Genomic DNA, 24,779 nt, shown 5'->3' with positions numbered 1-24,779 from the left:
TTCATCCTTCAAGTTTTCCTTGGTAGTTTTTCCCACTCATTCTGTGATAAATATGAAAGCAGCCAAAGGAAACACGTAGTCACCAAGTCATAATGAGACAGCATTTGCAAAAGAATTTTGACATCCTGAGGACTAGCAGGTTCTGTTCAGTTTGGTCCAGGAGTAGAAAGAAGAGGTGGAGAGAGATGACAGAAGTTTAGGTTTATATGTTGTGACTTGGAAATGAGAAAGAAACTTTGAAGGTGAGAATACTGGCATGAACTTCTTTCTTCACATTTGGGAGGAAGTACATGGAGTATTCTTTGTTTATGGGGTTCAGAATAAAATCACAGGCAGAGAGGAAAAAGATAACTGGATTTGTCAACAACTGAGAACAGGCTTCAGTGCTTTGAACGCATTCTTCAGTTAACTTTGCTCCCCTTTTCCTTTTTGTGCCATCCTTGGCCTCTTTCCTCCCCTTGCTGGACTCTTTAATTTAATAGAGTTTCACAAGGATGTTTCCGTGGTGAACCCTGGCAACTTTTATGCCTGGCTTGGCACTGTGCAGGTTTTATGTTCCTAAAAACTCTTCGAGGAAATGGATTAATTATTTTTTAAAAGACCGTTTCTTTTGAAAATGAGATCATCCTTGATGTGACATCTTACCTGAAAGAGAAATTTGATGTACTTCCAGTATAAGATGTGCTGTTTATATACAGAAAATAACATAAGTAATTTTGGGGACTTCCCTGGTGGCGCAGTGGTTGGGAATCGGCCTGGCAGTGCGGGGGGACATTGGTTCGATCCCTGGTCTGGGAAGATCCCACATGCCACAGAGCAGCTAAGCCTGCATGCCACAACTACTGAGCCCATGTGCCGCAAGTACTAAAGCCCGCGCGCCTAGAACCCGTGCTCTGCAACAAGAGAAGACACCGCAGTGAGAGGCCCGTGCACCGCAACGAAGAGTAGCCCCCTCTCACTGCAACTAGAGAAAGCCCGTGTGCAGCAGGGAAGACCCAATGCAGCCCAAAATAAATAAAATTAAATCTTTTGAAAAAGAAAATAACATAAGTAATTTTTTTAAAAAAGTGATGGCAGTAAATAATCATCACTCCAAATGCAAGGATCCTTGGCACGTGGAATTGAAGGAACAGTTGCCTAATGAGTAGAAATTTACTTCTGGCTTTACTTGTCTCTGTTTTTATCCCCGTGTACTTGGAAAAAAGAAATTATTTTCTGGAAACCAGGCTTCTTCCCTGTTAGAAGCAAATCTGACTTGGAAAGGATGGGCTGGGGAAGGAGAGCCCGGTTTTGGCTCTTTCTGGTTGTTGTTGCAGCTTACCGCCCTCTACTTCATTTATCAAATTATGTAATAACTAGGCAGGAAAGTGTGGAGGAAACACTGTGTCCTGTTCCTTTAACCCTAAAAGTAGACTGTATTAGGATTTATCTTCTGACAGTGGGAAGGAAGTGTAAGGAATGGAGGAGCAGCATAGGTAAGGAATCCATGTTTCATCCTCAGGAATCTAAAATTATTAGATGGCTTTGAAAGCGGTTCACGGTTATATGGGAAAATAGATTAATCAACAGGTTTTTTCTGTTTAATCATTTAGAGGTGAACGTGTATGTGGATACTAGGTACCGTCTTTCCTGATTTTGTTGCTGACCCCATTATCTTTCCTTTAAAATCAGATCCTTTGTTGACATATTTTTGTTTCGATTGATGTCACCCTCATTTTGCTGGTGACTGTTCACGAAACCTCGAAGGAAGACTTGAGTTTCTCCCCCTCCTCTTTACCCTAGCTCTGGTGATTTTTCTTCTTCTTACATACAACCCTTCCTCTCAATTCCTGATGTAGCCACCCTGGCGCAGGCTGCCTGCACTATTGAAATTAACTCCTAGATCTTCCTCCACTTCTGTCACTGTGCCTACCTCCATTTCACCCTTAGTTCATTGGTTTTGGGTTACAAGATTAATACTCTTAAAACCCCATTTTGCTGCACTCACTTTCCTGCCTCCTAAGCTTCAGAAATCATAATTGGTTTCTACTGTTTACCATTCAGGTATGTGGGGAGCTCCTTTAGCTTCCACTTAAGCTGTGAGATCATCAAGGTGATCTCACTGATGCTAATAAACAAGGATATCCTTTCCTCTGGTTGGTGGGGGTGGGGTGGAAGGTGCTGTGCTTACACAGCTTGACTGACCGAGGAGGTGCCCTTTTCATCTCTGTTGGCACTAACAAGAAAGAAGTATGGTAGTGACAAACTTGGAGGTATAGTAAGGAAATCTTTGAGGTCTACTGGAAGATTTGAGTCTCCTCGTTGAAGGCCTACAAGATGAGTATAAACTCCTTAGCTATTGTTCATGCTCCTTGACAGCCTGGCACCTGTCGTCTTCTCCAAGCTTGTTTTCCGTTAATTCCTTACAGGAGATTCCGCTTGTAGCCAAAATGTTTTTTTTGTTTGTTTTGTGAATACCAACATTCCCACTTCTACACCATTGATTATGATGTCCAGATGTCCCTTCTCCTTTAAACCATACAGTTTTTCCAGTATTCCCCCCAAACCTTTCTTTGTGATCACCACTACCATATATACTATTGGAAGTTCTGAAATTTAATACACATTGGTTTCTAATATCATTTTGTTCATTCAGTAAAAATTTGTTGAGTGCCTATTACATATCAAGTAGTATGCTGGGGATTCAACTGAAAAAGAGAATTGCCTTGTCCTTGGGAGTTTACATTTTCATGAGAGAAACAAATATACCACGGAGTAAGATCACGTAGGATTGAGAAAAGCCAGGTAAACTAATTTGTGATAGGAAGGGGGCAGTCAGGGAAGGTTTTCTGTAGGTAAGCAATTTTCAGAACTAAAATCTCCCAAAGTTTTATGGCGGTAGGTTTTGATCCATGTTTTTAATATTTAAAGCTTATTTATTTATTTGTCCCCTTGTTCTTAACTGTTAACTTTTGTAAACATTTATATTCCTAATAGATGTGGCAACTAACTGGTTACTATCTTCTTAATAGCTCTCTGAATGTTGATCCAGGAAACACCTCTCAGCGCTCTTTAGACAAAATAAACCTACATTTCCTCACAGGTGCCACAGCCCTATTACTGATTATTTGAAATTTTTATACTGTTGAGTCCAAAAGAGCTCACAGATGGGCTGGTCCAAAAAATCAAATTACTGGGGTTTTGTTACAACCAGATTCTGATTCAGTGGGGTGGGGCAGGGACTGAGGTTTTATTTTTCTAAAAAGCTTCCTGGTGATGCTGAAGCTGCTACTAGATTGAATATGTTTTGAGTAGCAGAGTTTCAGAGTATCTCTTTAGAGTTGAAGAGATAACGAATTAAGATAAAAACAGGTTGAAGGTATATTTTCTTCTGTTTATATGGATGGATCCTGCAGTCTGTACATCCTAACTCATTTACTGTCAGTCATCTAAATCAACTAATTTCCCAGCTGGGTGGGGCTCCTATCCCGGCACCCAGAGACAAGCGAATCTTGCCAGTGATTTGACTAGAAAGCTTCTGTTCCCCACCCCCCCACCCCACCCCGGGGTGAGTCTTCTCCATGTCATGGGGAGCTATGATAAGATATGCACCCACCTAATTGAGGCTGTGATATGATTCCCTGAGGCCCCCAGCCACTGAGTAATAGGAAACCCCATCTTTAGCAGAAGGAAGTGTTCCTTTTGGCATTCTGCCTCCATCCAACTAGTTTGTGTAACTGTCAGGCTCCAGGAATGGCTTCTGAGGCAAGTCTGTATCCTACAATGTGTAATCAGGAACTGGAAGAAAATTTATCTTCAGCTTTTAAGATTCCCAGTTGAAATTCTCATAACTTGTAGGAAGCTTGGCAGTTGAGTGACCTGCCCATGACCTGAGGAAGGAACCTGCTAGAGTGAAATGCAACTGTCTCTTTATTCTGCCTGAGTATTTCCCCTGACGATTTTCTATGGATCTTTTCCTGACTCTTCTATTCTGCAGGTATTCTTTATTTATTTATTTTTGGCTGCATTGGGTCTTTGTTGCTGCGAACGGGCTTTCTCTAGTTGCGGCGAGCGGGGGCTACTCTTCGTTGCAGTGCGTGGGCTTCTTATTGTCGTGGCTTCTCTTGTTGTGGAGCACGGGTTCTAGGCGCGTGGGCTTCAGCAGTTGTGGCACGTGGGCTCAGTAGTTGTGGCACATGGGCTTCGTTGCTCCGCAGCATATGGGATCTTCCCGGCCCAGGGCTCAAACCTGTGTCCCCTGCATTGGCAGGCAGATTATTAACCACGGCGACACCAGGGAAGTCCTCTGCAGGTATTCTGTTGACTGCAGACAGGAAAGCAGTTGCTACAGGCAATTTGTTCCTGACTCTTTACAACTAAAGCCAGAAAGAATTATTTCTGTTGCCTTTCTTGGGAACTTTCCTATGGAATTTCCCCCCACAGGTTGGACTGCAACAGTGGCTTTTAGATTCGAGAGATCTAAAAAATGTTAGATCTGAGAAATGTTGTTGATGACAGGCTGACGAGAAGCAGTTGGTAAATGGCCTGGTACAGGGGTTTTGAAACTTTAGCCTGTATCCCTTGGGGGCCCTGCACCTCTAGGGTTTCTGATTTAGCAGGTCTGGAGTAAGCTGGAGAATTTGTGCCCATCTCATTCCTTCCCATGTCTTGTGATGTGGTTACATGAAAGGCAATTGGTGATAACCAGAGAGGTGGGCACATGTCCACAATAGTACATTATGATCATCATCATTACCTCCCAGTCCTTGTAGATTTGTTACTTGCTTTAAAAAAAAACAAAACAAAAGCAAACCACTGAGGCCCAAAGAAGCAGCACCTCTTCTAATGTTGGAACATGAACATGGTTGGTAACCCAGCTCACCTCCTGTGAGGCTTTTTGGTTTGTGCTAGTAGAGACCTGATTGTCTAGAGTTAAGGGATAGGATGGGTGCAGCTGGGAAACTTGCTCCTTACCCACCTTCCTATCACAGAAATACATGCTGGTTTTTTTTTATTTTTAAAATTTATGTAATTTTTAAAGGTCACTTTCCATCTACAGTTACTACAAAACATTTGGCTATATTCCCCATGTTGTGTAATACATTTGAGTCTATTTTATACCCAATATGTTGTACCTGCCCCCTGCCACTAGTAACCACTAGTTTGTTCTCTGTATCTGTGAGTCTGCTTCTTTTATGTTACATTCACTAGTTTTTTGTAAAAATGCATGTTTTTCAAGATGATCCATTTTAAACCCAAAAGTAATTTGGGTTTTGGACAACTGAGATAGGGAAGGGGAAGGGAGAGTTTTGTTGATCTGACTCTTTTTATCCCTCGAAATCCCTTAGATGTGCCTTGCTTACATCACACAGTTTGTTTTTGGTAGCATTCCTTGTTCTCAAAGGTGACTAATGAGATGCTCTCTATTGCAGCAGTTCTGGAGCATCCCAGGAGGGACACAATGATCTGGACCTTCGTCTTAGTGACCTTCCTTCAGATGAAGAGGAAGTCATCAGCAGTTCTGATGAAGACAATGTCAGCTCTGCTTCTAGTAAAGGGGAGCCTGACCTGCTGGAAGATAAACAAGTATGTTGTTGGTATTTAAATATTTCTACTTTTGTGTTTGTTGGCCTCTCAGGACACTCAGAAGTAATATTTATTAACATAATAGGCATAAAATCCCTGTTCTAAATGTTCTAAAGTTAGATTGCAGTGATGGTTGCACAACCCTGAATATATTAAAAACCATTGAATTATACATTTTAAAAGTGTAAAAATATATTGTATGGAATGCAAATTATATCTCAATAAAGGTGTTAAAGAAAATTAAAAATCCTGATAAAGGGGAAATGATAGTGCTAAGTATAGTCATGCATATCATGTAGTCCTATGTACATCAGCCCAGGATGGGCCACAAATGTGGCTTTAGCCAACTAATAACTCAAGGAAAGAAGGTGATAGCAGTTTCTAAAAGAAGTCTTTGGTGTAGAAGCATAGGAAGAGATCTTCTTTTATAACTTCTTTGATTTTCAGTTTCTCAGTTTATACAATGGGACAGTAATGTTGTTCTGAGGCTCAAACAGGATAATAGTTGCCAAAACACTTCGTAAGTCAAGAAAGTTTATGCACATTAAACATGTATAGGGCTTCCTGGTGGCGCAGTGGTTAAGAATCTGCCTGCCAATGCAGGGGACACGGGTTTGAGCCCTGGTCCGGGAAGATCCCACATGCCGCGGAGCAACTAAGCCCGTGCGCCACAACTACTGAGCCTGCACTCTAAAGCCCGTGCTCCGCAATAAGAGAAGCCACCACAACGAGAAGCCTGCACACCACAACCAAGAGTAGCCCCCGCTCGCCGCAACTAGAGAAAGCCCTTGCACAGCAACGAAGACCTAATGCAGTCAAAAATAAATATATAAAATAAATAAATAAACACGTATAATATACTTCTATAGTTGTGTTTGTGGTAGGTTGTATTAGTTTCCTAGGGAAGTCGTCACAAACTACCACAAACCGAGTGGCTTGAAAACAGAAATTTATTGTTTAACAGTTCTGGAGGTCAGAATTCCAAAATCAACATGTTGGCAAGGCCATGCTCTCTCTGAAACCTGTAAGGGAGAATCTTTTCTTTCCTCTTCCTTGTGGTTTGCCGGCAATCCTTGGAGTTCCTTGGCTTATAGCTACAGCACTTCAGTCACATGGTGTGCTCCCTTCATGTGTGTGTGTCTGTGTCTTCTCTTCTTATAAGGACAACAATCAGATTAGATTAGGTGCCCACCATAGTCCAATATGACCTCATTTTAACTTACTGATTACATCTGAAACAACCTTGTTTCCAAATAAGGTCACATTCTGAGGTCCTGGGGGTTAGGACTTGAACATTTATTTTGGAGGGACGTAATTCAAACCATAACAGGTACCATAGTCCATGGACATATAATGGGCATATCACTGATATGTGTCTAGATGCCAGTAACATTCCCTCATGAAAGTGCCAGACTCAGTCTTAGTAGGAGGAGAAAAGAAAGAACATGTGCTGCTGTGCTCTTGTCTTAACTTTGTAAAGGAAAAGCAAGCTGATGTTCAAAAGGTTATTCCTGGAAACATAAAAGTACCACCATTAAAGGAAGAAAATTACCCCTGCACCACACCTGTGTGTCTGTGCTTATCTATGTGCAGGTTATTACATTTAATCTTCAAAATCATCCTAGGATATAGATATAACATATGTACTGTTTTTCTCCTTTTCACATGAAGAAAAGGAGTTTTAAAAACAGGTTAAGTAACTTGCCTTGGAACCTCCTGAAGTGAGGTTTTTAACCTAAATCTGTCTCTGCTAATAACTTGGTATAGGTCCCAGAATCTGAATGATTTTTTTTGTTTGTTTGTTTTTAAATAGTTATTTACTTATTTGGCTGCGCTGGGTCTTAGTTGCAGCACGCAGGATCTTTAGTTGAGGCATGCGGGAACTTTAGTTGTGGCGCGTGGGATCTTTTAGTTGCACCCTGCGGGATCTTTTGTTGCGGCATGTGGGCTCCTAGTTGCGGCATGCAGGATCTAGTTCTCTGACCAGGAATCGAACCCGGGCCCCCTGCATTGGGAGCACGGAGTCTTAGCCGCTGGACCACCAGGGAAGTCCCCAGAATCTGACATGTTGATGGAACATGTTTGGGGTGGGGGTGAATAGCCATGCTAATTTGTTTTTCTTTCCTCCAAGTTTTTAGTTTTATATTTTTTGGTCTTTACTTTCAGTGCTTAATAAATGATTGTTTAAAAATGAGATCTGTTCATTCTGCTTCATTGTGGTTAGAATATTCACCACTGTTCACCCCTCCTAAATATTGACTTCCCTGCCGTTTTTACCCCCAAATTTTCTTTGTAAAATAGCTCATCTGATATATACACTCACAAAGAGATGCGAAAACCTAAGAGAATATTGTTTTTTAGAAGTTAATCATGTGTCACCTCATTTTGGGGATAATTTAATGATAAGGAGATGTTTCTCAGGCAGATCTGGTTGTTCAGTTTTTTAGTAGAACTCTTGAGTAATATAGCAGAGGCCTTTTATGAATTCTGTTTAAAAGTAATGGATAAATTTCACTGAATTTTACTTGTAGTGAACAAATATGAAAAGAGGAGAACAGAGTTAAGAATTTACAAAGCTGGGTCTGGGCTGTTATCAGGAGATCGGAACATAAAACTGGATTTCAGAGCAAAGGTTCTGTTTTGGAATTTGTTTGAATTATTTTATGGCCTTGACAAAGTAATTTCATTTGTGGTCCATGTTTCAGCTTCCATGACTGTATACTTTGGGTAGATGCATTTATTTAACAGGCAGTCTCCTTTGAAATGCGTTGTAATTTAAGTGAGGACTTTCATTAACTGAAAAGTTAAGATACCAAATAAGGCCTCTCTCTCGCAGTTTTACATCATTGTTTGACTTGGGTCAGAATCATTGTTCTTACAAGTTGAAGTTAATATAGAGCTTTTTATTTTGTTTTGGTTTTTGGTTATCTTTGACTTTCTATTTTGAAAATGATTGTAATCCACTGAATCGTTTTCTGATATACTGTCCCTCTTTAGCTCTATAGTCTTCCTACTTTGAAAGGTAAAGTAGACAATTGAATACACAGACTCCTAGAATTTTAGAATTGCAAAAGGCCTTAATTGTCTAGTCCAGGACCCTACTCTTTTACATGATGAAATAGCTATAATGAGCTTTTTGTTTGTTTCAGATTACATATTCATGTTACTCAACACATATTCAAAAGCAATGTGCTCTGGTCTTAGATTCTGAGAAGGTGGCAGCCACCCTTGTACACTTGCTTATTCAGGCATCTTAAGTGCATAGTGAACCAGGCTCTGCGCTCTGCACAGAAGGGGGCAAGGGTGAATAAGATCACAGACTAGAGAGAATTCAGACGTGTCAGCAAATAAACACAATCCACTGGGTTAAGCCCTAAAAATTCTCCACTAATAAGAGAATAATCTTGGGACTTCCCTGGCAGTCCAGCAGTTAAAGACTCTGCACTTCCATTGCAAGGGGCGTGGGTTCAATCCCTGGTTGGGGAACTAAGATCCCACATGCTGAGCGGTGCAGCCAAAAAAAATTTAAAAAAAAAAAAGAGGGAATAATCTTGTCATTTGGGGATGGTAGGGAGAGCATATCAAGGCAGCAGCCTTCATAAAGGAGGAATCCTTTGAGTGCCTGTCACCTTAAAGGATGAGTTGAAATATGACAAGCAGAAATCTTTAGGAGAGGGGGAGGTGGTGAGGAGGGATGTTGAAGCAGAAGGACAGACATGTAAGGGCAGAGCACACTTGGAGTTGCAACGTGGTTGCAGTTCGGCTGGATACACAGTGTGGAGGAGTAGGAATGAAACTAGTGAAGATAACGAGACCCATTGTGGAGTGTCTTCTAAACACAGCAAAGAAAGTTCAGTCTTTGTTGCCCATAGGTGATAGGGAGCTGCTAATGTAGCTCAACCTGAGAACTAATGTGCTCATATTTGCATTTTAGAACTAGTACTCTGGTGGCAGTGGAGAGAATGGGTTACAGTGGGGTAAATCTAGAGCAAGGAAGCCACTTCCTAGGTTACTGCAGTAATGTAGGCAAGAAATAAGGAGGCAATATGGAAGGAGAGGAAAGGATTAATAAAATATTCAGAAGCACAAATCAACAGGGCTTGATAATTGTGATCATAGAGTGTGGAGAAGAAAGTAGGGTCCAGGTTTCTGGCTTTGGCCAGTAGGTATATACAGTACGTAGCAACGAGTGACTGAAGGCCATCAAATGCTTTATTCTTTTTTTTTTTTTTAACATCTTTATTGGAGTATAATGCTTTACAGTGGTGTGTTAGTTTCTGCTTTATAACAAAGGGAGTCAGCTATACATATACATATATCCCCATATCTCCTGCCTCTTGCTTCTCCCTCCCACCCTCCCTATCCCACCCCTCTAGGTGGACACAAAGCACAAAGCCGATCTCCCTGTGCTAGATGGCTGCTTCCCACTAGCTATCTGTTTTACATTTGGTAGTGTATATAAGGCCGTGCCACTCTCTCTTAGTCCCAGCTTACCCTTCCCTCTCCCCGTGTCCTCAAGTCCATTCTCTACATCTGCGTCTTTATTCCTGTCCTGCCCCTAAAATGCGTTATTCTTTATGAATCTTTTCCTGATTATGATTACACCACTCCCCGATTATGATCCTTCCCTCCTTCAAGATATCAGCACATTTCATAGTTGTCCTTATGTATAGTTATTTGTATATATGGTTTGATCCCTTGTTCACTTCTTGAAGGCTGGAGCTATTTCTTTTTTTTTTGCGGTACGCGGGCCTCTCACTGTTGTGACCTCTCCTGTTGCGGAGCACAGGCTCCGGACGTGCAGGCTCAGCGGCCATGGCTCACGAGCCTAGCCGCTCCGCGGCATGTGGGATCTTCCCGGACGGGGGCACGAACCCGTGTCGCCTGCATCGGCAGGCGGACTCTTAACCACTGCGCCACCAGGGAAGCCCTGGAGCTATTTCTTATTTATCTTTAATCTCCTCTTCTAACATCTACTTTCATGCCCCGTTTCAGAACTATGAAATCAGAATTTCCAAGACAGTTACCTAGGAATCTGAAATTTAAGAGCTGCCTGGTGGTTTTAGTGATCAGTAATGTTTTCAGACAGCTGTAGAGCAATGAATTAGCTGACGGTGGAGCTGTTTTCTACTACTAACCTTGCTATCAAATTATGGATATTGAATTACTAACGTCAGATTTTTAAATGATGGAGTAAAAATGGTACATTCTTCCTTTTGGCAATGATCTCAGAATAACAAGGAGGATAAGAAACATAAACTCTGCCTTCAGTGATATTAGGAGACAGCTAAAACCCTAAATCACAATATGTGAGTAAGGGCTACCGTAAGGTTCCAGTTTCTCCATATCCTCACCAATACTTGCTATTTTCTAAATTCTGATTATGCCATTCTGTGGGTATGAAGTGATATCTCATTGTGGTTTTAATGCATTTCCCTGATGACTAATTATGTTAAACATCTTTCATAATACTTATTGGCTCTTCTTATATCTTCTTTAGTGAAATGTCTATTCACCTCTTTTACCCATTTTTAACAGAGTTTTATTGAATTATAAGAATTTTTTATGTATTCTGGATACAAAATTCATGATTTGCAAGTATTTTTTCTCACCTATGGCATATCTTTTTATTTTCTTTATGGTGTCTTTTTTTTTTTATTTTTTTATTTTTGGCTGCGTTGGGTCTTCGTTGCTGCACATGGGCTTTCTCTAGTTGCAACGAGCAGGGGCCCCTCCCCGTTGCGGTGCGTGAGCTTCTCATTGCGGTGGCTTCTCTTGTTGCGGAGCACGGGCTCCAGGCACCGGCTTCAGTAGTTGTGTCACTCAGGCCCAAGAGCTGTGCCGCGGGCTCCGTTGTTCCATGGCATGTGGGATCCTCCCGGACCAGGGCTTCAACCCGTGTCCCCTGCGTTGGCAGGCAGACTCCCAACCACTGCGCCACCAGAGAAGTCCCTATGGTGTCTTTTGAAGCATAAAAAAATTTTAACGTGTGACGTTCAGTCTATCAATATATTTTTTTTTATGGATCATGCTTTTGGTGTTGTATCTAAAAACTGTTAGCCTAAACCAAAGTCACAAAGATTTTCTTCTAGAAGCTTTATAACTTTAGGTCTTACATTTAACTCTATGATAAATTTTCAGTTAATTTTTGTATATGGTGTCAGGTAGAGTATAAATTCATCTTTTTGCTTGTGGATATCCAGTTGTTCCAGCAATTTTCAACCATTTGTTGAAAATACAGAAAAAAACCCAACTATCTTTCCATTGAATTGCCTTGACAACTTTGTCAAAAATCCATTGACCAGGGACTTCCCTGGTGGCGCAGTGGTTAAGACTCCGTGCTTCCAATGCAGGGGACCCAGGTTCGATCCCTGGTTGGGGAACTAGATCCCACATCCATGCCACAACTAAGAGTTCACATGCCACAACTAAGGAGGCTGCAAGCCTCAACTAAGACCTGGGGCAACCAAATAAATAAATACATTAAAAAAAAGAAGCTTCCCTGGTGGCGCAGTGGTTGAGAGTCCGCCTGCCGATGCAGGGGACACGGGTTCGTGCCCCGGTCCGGGAGGATCCCACATGCCGCGGAGCGGCTGGGCCCATGAGCCATGGCCGCTGAGCCTGCACGTCCGGAGCCTGTGCTCCACAACGGGAGAGGTCACAACAGTGAGAGGCCCGTGTACCACCAAAAAAATAAATAAATAAAATAAAATAAAAAAATAAAAAAAAAGAAGTTAAAAAAAATCCATTGGCCATAAGTTTAAGGGTTTACCTCTCAATTTTTTTCCTATTATCTACACATCTGTCTTTATGCCAGTACCTACCATTTTTTCCCCAAAATTTATAATCTCAGCTTCTAGAAAAGACACACATACTTTATAGTCACCACTCCCAGTGCTGCCTCTGAATCACTGTCACCCTTTGTCTCACTGACTTGCCATGCAACACCTGAGATCTGAGATATTTAATGTTTAAATACCAGAATTTTAAGGTTGAAAGTTCAACACTCTAATTTTTTTTTTTTTTGCTTTGTTTAGCAGATAAACCATTGTTTATCTCCCCACCTCAGATAAACAATGGGGTTGAGGTGAGGCTAGATGGAAAATGGGGCTACCTTTTCCCCTAGATGCTTTTGATTTATGATTTGACGTTTAAGTCCATCCACAACCTTTCTCTGGCAACTAAATTTACCTGTTATAGCCAAGGGCATGAGACTCGGGATGACACTAAGTGGAGGTACAGAGCAAAAACGGAAGAAGATGGGACAGAGATGAAGATGAGGTGCTAGGTAGAGATGGCCCCTCTCGAGCCCTGAGGCCAGGAGGGCGGAACGAAGACCACAGAACAGAAGAAAGTGTGGGCCTCTGGCTCTTCCCAGAATCTATCCCTGCTGGAGGCTGGAGTGGGTTCAGAGAAACGACAGGGAGCAGCAAGAACAGTGCTGTTGGTGGGAGCTCAGTTTTGAGGAAAATCTGCAGTGAACTGTCTCACTGTGGGTTCTCTGGAAGAAAGCTGTTTTTAGAGGAACTGGCTCTGCTATTCAGGGAGACCAGTGCACACTTCTCTGAGCTGCTTTGGCTTTGAAAAAACATCTAAAAGAGTCTGCCAGATTGCTTTGCATGAGAGATAGACCTTCCTTTCCCTGAATGTTGGGGAGTGCAGAACCCCTCCCAAGGTTCAAGAGCATCACTACCAGCTAAGGATTGCACATATAGGGGACAGAGAACCAGATGTGGTGCAAAGCGACCCTAAGGAGAAGGAGAAATCTGGGTTATATAGGTGGCTATGGACAGGAGGTGGAATTCTTGATGGTAAAAAGAGAAGTCACGTTCAGATGTCTTTGGGATGATAAATCAGACACTTCCTGTGCATCCTGGGGTGCATGCTACAGTTTCTACTCTCTGCTCCCTCTTTCTCATCTTTCAACCTCCCCCACCTGCTGGTCTTCTCTCATTGATAAGAGGATGTATTTTAACTGCTCAAAAGACTTTTAGGCTAACACACAGATCCCCGGGCACGGGCTTCGCTGCCTTAGGGAACAAACAGGTTTCCTCTGCAAAGGTCTCTCTTACATGTCACCTCCCAGTATCTAACCAGAGAATCTTGCCTCATCTGCTTTAATGTCTCAGCTTTATTTTATCACAGAGGAGAATGAGGCAAGCACAGCAAGAGAAGTTCTAGGCAATCTGTCTGGTGGGTCGTGTGTGCCCGGTCAGCAGGGGAAGCCTTATTTCCATGTCTGCATACGTTTGCATGAAGATGAGCTACTGCCAGGCTCAATTCACAATGCAAGTGTCTAGCCTAATTCTTTTTTTTTTTTTTTTTGCTTTATAACAAATTGAATCAGTTATACATATACATATGTTCCCATATCCCCTCCCTTTTGCGTCTCCCTCCCTCCCACCCTCCCTATCCCACCCCTCCAGGCGGTCACAAAGCACCGAGCTGATCTCCCTGTGCTATGCGGCTGCTTCCCACTAGCTATCTACCTTACGTTTGGTAGTGTATATATGTCCATGCCGCTCTTTCACTTTGTCACAGCTTACCCTTCCCCCTCCCCATATCCTCAAGTCCATTCTCTAGTAGGTCTGTGTCTTTATTCCTGTCTTACCCCTAGATTCTTCATGACATATTTTTTTTCTTAAATTCCATATATATGTGTCAGCATACAGTATTTGTCTTTCTCTTTCTGACTTACTTCACTCTGTATGACAGACTCTAGGTCCATCCACCTCATTACAAATAGCTCAATTTCATTTCTTTTTATGGCTGAGTAATATTCCATTGTATATATGTGCCACATCTTCTTTACCCATTCATCCGATGATGGACACTTAGGTTGTTTCCATCTCTGGGCTATTGTAAATAGGGCTGCTATGAACATTTTGGAACATGTCTCTTTTTGAATTATGGTTTTCTCAGGGTATATGCCCAGTAGTGGGATTGCTGGGTCATATGGTAGTTCTATTTGTAGTTTTTTAAGGAACCTCCATACCGTTCTCCATAGTGGCTGTACCAATTCACATTCCCACCAGCAGTGCAAGAGTGTTCCCTTTTTTCCACACCCTCTCCAGCATTTATTGTTTCTAGATTTTTTGATGATGGCCATTCTGACTGGCAACACTCTAATTTTACAGATGAGGAATGTCAGGCCCACCATAGTTGTTCTCCTAAGTTAAGGTATTGTTGTCCCCTGCTATAATATCTGCCTAGGGATAACATTATTATAGAGTCACTCTGCACAGTTCTCTTTAACCCAGGCCCCGGCAGAGCAAGGTCCTGAAGAGGGGGGAAAGAAAAAGGTTCAGAGTAGAGTCTTAACAAGGGGAGAGTGATAAAAAGAGGAAAGGAAATAAAAGGTAGATGCCAAAAATAAAGTACATCTACTTGAAAATTTTGTATAGAGCTGATACACATTTTAAGTGGTTCTACTTATTAAATGTTTTAGCACCTGTAGTGTGCCTAGATTTATTTAAAGCTAGTAATAAAACCTCCTCTTGACCTTTAAGGGACCTCACATCATTTGAAAATTGAGCGTGCAGTACCAAGGCTTCAGTTCTTTCTGTGGTTTAGGTTTCTGTTTTTAATTTTTAATGCATTTCTTCTGGCTTTCTAATTTTTAAAAGACATACTGTATTTTACAAATCTTAAACTTGCTTCCTAGCTACAGACGACATAGAGAAATCATTATAATAGTTAGAAAGGGGCTTCCCTGGTGGCGCAGTGGTTGAGAGTCCACCTGCCGATACAGGGGGCACGGGTTTGTGCCCTGGTCCGGGAAGATCCCACATGCCGCGGAGCAGCTGGGCCCGTGAGCCATGGCCGCTGAGCCTGTGCATCCGGAGCCTGTGCTCCACAGCGGGAGAGGCCACAGCAGTGAGAGGCCCACGTACCGCAAAAAAAAAAAAAAAAGTTAGCATTGATTTGCTAAAATATTTTTCAAAATAACAGTTCTCTGTGTGTGTATACGTGTATGGCATACCTAGCCATGGTTATTAGTGCATGACTGATACATGGTCTTTAAGATGAGGCTGTGCTTAGGACTGCTCCTGAGGAATGTTATCTACATGTCGTTTAAAAGGTAAGTGAATGGAGTTGTTCAGTTGAGCAGAACTTATCCAACCTGTTAGTAGCAATCATTCAACAACCTGTCTTAGAAAAGAGGAATGAATGGGGGATAGGGGTCAAATTCATCTATCTAATTGTCCCTTTAAAAAATAGAGTTTAAGGGCTTCCCTGGTGGCGCAGTGGTTGAGAGTCCGCCTGCCGATGCAGGGGACGCGGGTTCGTGCCCCGGTCCGGGAAGATCCCACATGCCGCGGAGTGACTGGGCCCGTGAGCCATGGCCGCTGAGCCTGCGCACCCGCAATGGGAGAGGCCACGACAGTGAGAAGCCTGCGTACCGCAAAAAAAAAAAAAAAAATAGAGTTTGGGAGCTAAAGTCAAGTAGCAAGGCTAATTAGACCAGACTATTACTCACTCTGAATTAATAACTGATTGTTCTTTAAAGATTATTTTTGGAGACTTCCCTGGCGTTCGAGTGGTTAAGACTGCATGCTTCCAATGCAGGGGCATGGGTTCAATCCCTGGTCAAGAAACTAAGATCCCGCATGACGCGCGGCACGGCAAAAAAAAAAAATAAGATTATTTTTGTAAGTAGTTGATTTCATAGCTTACTTTGAATATTTTTTGGATAACAATACTTATATTCTGATGGAGGTTTAGTATTTCTTGATATTGTATGTAAATTCTTCTGTAGTAAAATATGAAAACATGGAAGCAACAAATGCACACTGTGACATTAGTGTTTACTCCTGGAGAAGGAGGGGAACTTTAATGTTATATATAATAATTTGTTTCATAAAAAGATTTAAACCAAATATTGCAGAATGTTTGGATTTGTAAAATCTGGAGGGGAGAGGAGAGGAGATATACGTGGGTATATGTTTAGCAGTGAATGTTTGTAGGGACATGCCATGATTAGCAGCAGATAATGAAGAGAGATTCAGTGTGTAATAGAATTTCTGGGTGAGATATTGGGAAATCTGTGTTCTCGTCCCAACTCTGGTAATAATCAACTTTGAAGCTTGGCAAATCCCTGTTTTAAATGGGTATTCTTTGGGATTCTGCTCTTGGTCCAGTTCTCACTTTATATATTCCTTGTGTTTCATCTCCTTCACTTCCAGGACTTCTACTACCATGTTCGATTCAGTAGTTTTCGATACACTAAAAAAAGAAATCTAGGGCTTCCCTGGTGGCGCAGTGGTTGAGAGTCCGCCTGCCAATGCAGGGCACACGGGTTCGAGTCCTGGTCTGGGAAGATCCCACATGCCACGGAGCAGCTGGCCCCGTGAGCCACAATTACTGAGCCTGCGCGTCTGGAGCCTGTGCTCCGCAACAAGAGAGGCCGCGATAGTGAGAGGCCCGCGCACCGCGATGAGGAGTGGCCCCCACTTGCCACAACTAGAGAAAGCCCTCGCACAGAAACGAAGACCCAACACAGCCATAAATAAATAAAAATAAATAAATAAATAATAATTAAAAAAAAAAAAAGAAATCTAAAAATAAAATTCTTATATTTCTTATATCTATATCTGTGTGACCTCTTATGAGAATAGAAATGATTATAATTTTAAAAACCTAAATTTTGGGCTTCCCTGGTGGCGCAGTGGTTGAGAGTCTGCCTGCCGATGCAGGGGACGCGGGTTCGTGCCCCGGTCCGGGAGGATCCCACATGCCGCGGAGCGGCTGGGCCTGTGAGCCATGGCCACTGAGCCTGCATGTCCAGAGCCTGTGCTCCACAACGGGAGAGGCCACAACAGTGAGAGGCCCGTGTACCGCAAAAAAAAAAAAAAAAAAAAAAAAAAAAAAAAAAACTAAATTTTAACATGGTGTAAAACCTTGAGGAATCCTCTTCCTATTTACTCATTTAAATGTCACCAATGTTTTAGCTTAATAAAAGTGTTTTAATGTATACAGAACATAAACAGACATACTTTAAAAAATCATTAAACTGTAATTTTCAGAAGAGCTTCATTCATTGTTAAACTGCATCTATTTCTTTTTAATAATAACTTTTTCTTAACATCTTTATTGGAGTATAATTGCTTTACAATGGTGTGTTAGTTTCTGCTGTATAACAAAGTGAATCAGCTTATACATATGCATATATCCCTATTTCTCCTCCCTCTTGCATCTCCCTCCCACCCTCCCTATCCCACCCCTCTAGGTGGACACAGAGCACCGTGCTGATCTCCCTGTGCTATGGGGCTGCTTCCCACTAGCTATCTATTTCATGTTTGGTAGTGTATATATGTCCATGCCGCTCTCTCACTTCGTCCCAGTTTACCCTTCCCCCTCCCCGTGTCCTCAAGTCCATTCTCTACATCTGCATCTTTATTCCTTACTTCACTCTGTATGACAGTCTCTGGGTCCATCCACCTCACTACAAACAACTCAGTTTTGTTCCTTTTTATGGCTGAGTAATATTCCATTGTATATATGTGCCACATCTTCTTTATCCATTCATCTGTCGATGGACACTTAGGATGCTTCCATGTCCTGGCTATTGTAAATAGTGCTGCAATGGGCATTGTGGTACATGACTCTTTTTGAATTATGGTTTTCTCAGGGTATATGCCCAGTAGTGGGATTGCTGGGTCATATGGAAGTTCTATGTTTAGTTTTTTAAGGAACCTCCATACTGTTGTCCATAGTGGCTGTATCAACTTACATTCCTACCAGCAGTGCAAGAGGGTTCCCTTTTCTCCACACCCTCTCCAGCATTTATTGTTTGTAGATTTTTTGATGATGGCCATTCTGACCAGTGTGAGGTGATACCTCATTGTAGTTTTGATTTGCATTTCTCTAATGATTAGTGATGTTGAGCATCCTTTCATTAAACTGCATCTATTTTTTTTTTTTTTGGCGGTACACGGGCCTCTCACTGTTGTGGCCTCTCCCGTTGCGGAGCACAGGCTCCGGACACGCAGGCTCAGCGGCCATGGCTCACGGGCCCAGCCACTCCGCGGCATGTGGGATCTTCCCGGACCCAGGCACGAACCCATGTCTCCTGCATCTGCAGGCGGACTCTCAACCACCGCGCCACCAGGGAAGCCCTAAACTGCATCTATTTTTATACATTGGTTCTGACACTGAAATTCTGGAAGCAGGTAAAAACAATTTTTTTTGCAGATAATGAAGTAAGGCAAGATAGGGGTAGCAGATGAAGAGGCACAAACTACTATGTACAAAATAAATAAACTACAAGGATATATTGCACAGCACAGGGGATATAGCCAATATTTTATAATTCCTTTAAATTGAGAATAATCTATAAAAATTTTGAATCACTATGTTGTACACCTGAAGCTAATATAATATTGTAAATCAGCTATACCTCAATAAAAAATTAGGTTAATAAAAATTATAAAGGCTTGGGGGCAGCATCATGAGCCAGCAACCTGTATCACACAGGGCCCTCACTTCTTCTGATGCTCTACAGTCACAATCTTGATAGTCTTAATAATTTTGAACAAGATGCCTACCTTTCACTTTGCATCAAACCTGCAACTTCCGTAGCCAATCCTGTAAAAACTGAAGCATACAAAAGATTCCCTCATCCTCACGCCTCCTAATCCTGCCCAGCTGTGAGTGACTACCACTAATAATTTAGTTTATCCGCCTGGAGGCTTTTTACAATAGGATGCATATTCAAGTGCATACATTATCATGCTTAAGTCTTTTTCTCAAAACTGCTACATTGAAATCTACACAAAGTCACTGTGTGCTGTATCTTCTTGGAAAACACCATAATCCAGAAGGCTACAAACTTAAAAAAAAATTTTTTTTTTTGTGGCTGAGCCAGGCCACACAGCACGTGGGATCTTAGCTCCCGACCAGGGATGGATCCTATGTCCCCTGCAATGGAAGCGCGGAGTCTTAACCGCTGGACTGCCAGGGAAGTCCTAAAAAATTTTTATTTATTTATTTATTTTTGGCTGTGTCAGGTCTTAACTGTGGCACGTGGGATCTTTCCTTGCGGTGCGTGGGCTCCTCTCTAGTTGTCGTGTGCAAGCTCCAGAGCATGCGGGCTCTGTAGTTGAGGCACGAGCTGGGCTTTCTAGTTGCGGTGCTGGGGCTTAGTTGCCCTGCGCCATGTGGGATCTTAGTTCCCACCAGGGATGGAACCCATGTCCCCTGCATTGGAAGGTGGATTCTTAACCACTGGACCACCAGCGAAGTCCCCCTAAAAATTGTTTTAAAGGGGCTCTAAAAATCTCAGGCATAAGAAGTTGGTACTGAACTGCAGTTTCAGATTTTATATTGGTGTGTTTGTTTTAAAGCATGTTTTACTTAAAGCTTTAGGGAAATAGCTTAAGTTTCAGAGTATTAAGATACCTATCTCTAATGAGATTTCACTTTCTAAAATCTAGTAAAATAAACACTAAGCCTCTCATAGGCAAGTCAAGAATGAAAATAAAGTTTATTCATCAGTTTGGCTCAATTGAACAAGGGGTTCACTAGTGGGTGTATAGGATTATTTGGGGCTGTATTTAGTTTGGTGAAGGGGAAAGGTGAAGGATTCTTAGAAGTAGCTCCATTAAATGGTAGGAGCAGAATGAGCTCACAGTTGTTAATGAGACCTTTTGTTAGGGAACTTAGGTAAACTATTTCGTTTAATCCTCCTGACAACCCTTGCCAGAGGTGGTATTATCTTCATTTTACAGATGATGAAGCTGTGGCTCAGGTCTCAGAAACTTTCCTAAGGTTACAAATAACGCATGGCAGAGCAGGAACCCAAACTTGTATCCTTGCAACTTAAAGTTCATGTACTTTCCACAGCCTCACTCTTTCTAGAGGTTTGTTCGTTCATGCAGTACTTGTTGACTGCCTACAGTGTCCTAGGCATAGATGCCAGGAAGGTTAGACCAGCAGCAGGACTTGCAGGAGACTTACTGGGGCAGTTGCCTCTGAGGGGAAAGAGGGAGGGAGGGAGGGAGCAGGAGTGGAAGGAAAAGCCTTTGACTTCCATGCAGGTGGGGCCTGTGCTAGGAGAGAGGGAAGGAGGGACTGGGGGGAGAGCAACCTCAGGCCAAGGCAGTTCTGAGAAAGTCTTGATCAGGCTGCTGAGGGGTCTGCATCAGGCAGGGGGGCCTGGCTCTAGTACACTTTCCTGGTCATCCTTGCTGGGGGCAGCCTGTGGGACTCGTGGCCTGATGTTCTTGCTGTGGTGACTCTGAATGTGCGGCAGCTAGAGGCTCTCGGTCAGCCTGGCTCCCTGCAGCAGGTTCCCTTGACGGGCTGTCTGAGCGGGCCACCCCCCTGGCCACCACACTGTTCTATCCTGGTGGGGATGGGGAAAGACTGACAGTGTGAGGAAGCAAATGGATACAAAAAAAAGAAAAAAAAAAAAAAGAAAGAAGGTAGTCCTTTCCTTGGTGCTCAGGTAAGCAGATGTGCTAGCATCCTAGCCATGATTTCAGTTTAGAAAAGAAGACTATTTCACACTGTTACTATTATTATTTTTAGAGACTTAAACGTTGGGTAAAACTTTGAGATAATCTGAGAGTTCACTTCCTAAATAAATAAATAAGAATTAGTCACCACCATTATTTTTTTCCTGTCATTTTATTAGTGACTGACTACTGGACTGTCATGGTCACTTTTTATCCTTATTGTGACATTGCCTTGTCCAGCTGCACTCTGTGCAGCACAAAATAACTGGGTCCTGGTATTGCCAATGCCAGCATGAATGTAGAGGCCTCTTTCTAAGACCAGATCTGACATTTCTTCCACAGAAACATCAGTGCACTTTCCTTCTAATGGCAGCAGTCGTAATTTTCACCTTACATGTAATACCTGAAATTTTATGATGGCTTGTTCCTTGTTTACTCTCTTGCCCTTCACTCTGTAAATGTATGTTCAGATCTTTCACCAGAAGAGAAATGGAGAGAAACTCTTCTTTCCTCTACTGCCCTGGAGTCAAAGCCAGCTCTGTCAGTATTTAAATGAAAACAGCTACAACAATAATCTCACATAAATATTGAGACCTCATTCATAATCACCTCTCTTTTTTTCAAAAGTGTACATATTTTGTCCCTGCTAGAGCTTTTAATTTTCACACCATACAATACATATTAAAATAAATTCTTTTCAGCTCTTTAGAATAAAACTGCCTTGACTGTAAGAGCATATTTCTAAAAGGGATTTTAAGTAAGTTGAGAGTGCCTGTGGCTATAATATTGGCATGTGTGTGGTATAGATTGTGAAGAGTCCTTTTCAGATGGCACTTAAGTTGCCTGATTTAGAGTGGCTTTACTAAGGGTGAAGTGCTCTTATACATGCCTATTGAATCTTTCCTAATCTTAAATTACTTGTGTGCACCCCAGGAACTCACATCATGTGATATCTGTAGGCTTCAGTGGCTGCAGAATGTGGCTTCAGTTTTGAACCATTGACAGTATGCCCCACCAGGGCTCTGGGGCTCCTGGGGCAGTCTATCAGTCCACTGTTGATGATGGTGAGGATTACCGATTGCTCTCAGCAAATCGTGTATCATGGTTTAATAACTACATCTAAACCTCCACGTTTGCCATCTGAGACATTATATAGTATGAAATGTGTTCTAATTGAAACCTATAAGTATCAGAGCTTGAATGTACGTCTAACTAGCTCCAAGCTGATCTTCATTATCCTTTTATGAGTTCATGTTTTCTTAATGCACTCTTAACACAGGGTGAAGATACTGGAATGAAAAGTAAAGTCCATCATATTGCCAAGGAGATCATGAGCTCAGAGAAAGTGTAGGTATCCAGTTTCCAATTCAGAAGACTATTTGTTTCCCCATTGACTCATTTAAAACATGTCTCATTGCTGTTTTTTACAGGTTTGTGGACGTGTTAAAACTTTTGCATATTGTAAGTATCTGCTAACATTTTCTTGAAGTCTGAGACTATCCACTTTTACATCTTTTCCTGTCCCTCAATATGTTCAGCATAATTAACTTAAATATATTTAAATTAACATGTATATACATGTATGTGCTTTCTAATACATGATTATATTTTTAAATTCACACATATGTGAAGAGAGAAATTTTCTAAAATGCATTAATCTCATGTATGTGTAGTATACCCAGATGATTTCTGAAACATAGAGCCTTTATATCTGTATTTCCAGAGTCTTTAAACTTTCTATCTTCATAATAAAGAGTTATTAAAAGGATAATATTTCTTCTTGGGCATTTTACAGAAGATGTCTGCTACAGTAGAATTTTGCACAGCAATGGGTAAAGAATGTCATGATCAGTGTTTAAAACTGTTCTAACTGAACAGGCTCCTAGAAAGACACTTAAAATAGACATTTTTACAACTAACTTTTTAAAGTTCTGTTTTCAGTTTTTATAATTGTGAACTTGAACAAACCTGTTGGGAAACAATTATGTGTCTGAATGCATATTCATTTTTCTCATGCACTCCTTTGTACCTGCAAGTTTTCACAAGTTTCATTACTCATTGGCAGTTAAAATGCTTTTAGTGTTACTTTATTTTAATTATATTTGGGCAAGATATTAAGACTTAACAAAAGAAAAGGTTGAAGTAGAGGAAACAATAGAAAAAGAAATGGAAGTGAATTGAATTACCATCAAGAAGTTTACTTATATGGTAATTATTAACATCATATTAAACTGAATTGCTGAAAAACAGTGGGTTTACAAAATATACACCCATTTATGTCTCTGCAAAGAGTATGATTTTCAGTGTTTTTTTTTAATATATAAACATGAAAAATGGGTTATACTTAAAGGTGGGATCATTCACCAAATGATCCCCTTGTGCTCTGTACTTGGTCCAATAGACACATGGAGGCCTAATTCCTGTGTGAAAATCTCTAGCTTTGGAAATTTTTTCTTAAAAATTTCTTAACATTGCTAATTTGTTTTGAGAAGTTATTTTCCCATGAATAGTTCCTCATATAACTCTTGACTATATTGGAAATTTCCCTTTTAAAATTCATATATATATATATATATATGGCAATATTTGGTCACCCAGAGTTGTTGACAAGCATATTGTCAATTCCAAAATTAATGATAAGCTTGATAAATATAAATGACTTAGCAAAATAAACTCCATATACATTTGCTGTTATGCCCCAGCCTCTATTGTACAAGCAATTTCAGGGGGAGAAGAAAATGCTAAACTGCTGTTTTTCTGGAAAAGTTAGAACATATCTCTAGGATGAGCAAACTGTATCCATTGGACATATTTTCTGATAGACATGTTTAAATACAAATAGGACCACTCCAAGGAAATTTTAAGCATCTGCAAGTGAATGAGTAAACTTGTAGAGGCAAAAATTGCTATGTTTAACTTCACTGTTCGATTTGATCAAACCTTGCATACCAATAACAATTTGTAGACCACATCTGGAGAAGCATTGGCTTAGTAGATTGTATTTCTTACCAAGTATGTGAATTTTAGAAAATAGTTTGGGGAATTTCCCGGCGATCCACTGGTTAGGACTCTGCACTTTCACTTCCGAAGACCCAGGTTCGATCCCTGGTTGGGAAACTAAGATCCCACAAGCTGCATGTCTTGGGCAAAAAAAAAAAAAAAAAAAAAAAAAAAAGTTTGACCTGTTAGGTCTAGCTTTCCTCATTTGTAAAATGGGGATAAAAATACCCATCTCTCAGGTTGTGAGGAATCAGTGGAATAAAGTATGTGAAAGAACCTAGTATTGTGCAATATATGGTAGGGTCTCAAATTGCTGTTACATTTTCTTCTTCTTCTTCCCTTGTAGAGCATCAATGAATGGGTAGTATTCATTTTAATAGTACCAGGCAGTAGACTTTTCACGATTCTGTCCCTTTCAAATGCCCTTTCCCCACCCCCCCGTATTAAAATTTCACTTTAATGAAGAAGTTCTGATTCCAGTGGGTAGAGAAGCAATTAAAAGCTTTACTAGTATCAGCTCGGTGCTTTGTGACCACCTAGAGGGGTGGGATAGGGAGGGTGGGAGGGAGGGAGACGCAAGAGGGAAGAGATATGGGAACATATGTATATGTATAACTGATTCACTTTGTTATAAAGCAGAAACTAACACACCATTGTAAAGCAATTATACTCCAATAAAGATGTAAAAAAAAAAAAAGAAAAGAAAAAAAATTTTTTAATATCTTCTAAATTGAAAAAAAAAAAAAAAAGCTTTAC

At 41.2% G+C, this 24,779-nt stretch overlaps 1 protein-coding gene across 1 annotated transcript in view; it reads left to right on the top strand.

Annotated features, from left to right (window-relative positions):
- The window catches only part of FGD6 (FYVE, RhoGEF and PH domain containing 6), a gene marked incomplete at its 5' end in the record, with an annotated part of 111,645 nt that overhangs the window by 34,105 nt on the left and 52,761 nt on the right, over positions 1 to 24,779 (top strand). Inside the window, 3 exon segments of the mRNA XM_079714795.1 lie at positions 5,415 to 5,565; positions 22,303 to 22,370; positions 22,454 to 22,484. Of these exon segments, the coding sequence (XP_079570921.1) occupies positions 5,415 to 5,565; positions 22,303 to 22,370; positions 22,454 to 22,484 (250 nt within the window).

This window comes from Hyperoodon ampullatus, assembly GCF_949752795.1.
Source record: "Hyperoodon ampullatus genome assembly, chromosome: 11".
Lineage (NCBI taxonomy): Eukaryota > Metazoa > Chordata > Mammalia > Artiodactyla > Ziphiidae > Hyperoodon > Hyperoodon ampullatus.
The sequence above is the reverse complement of the archived record's forward strand: the minus strand, read 5'-3'. Positions and strand labels throughout refer to the sequence as shown.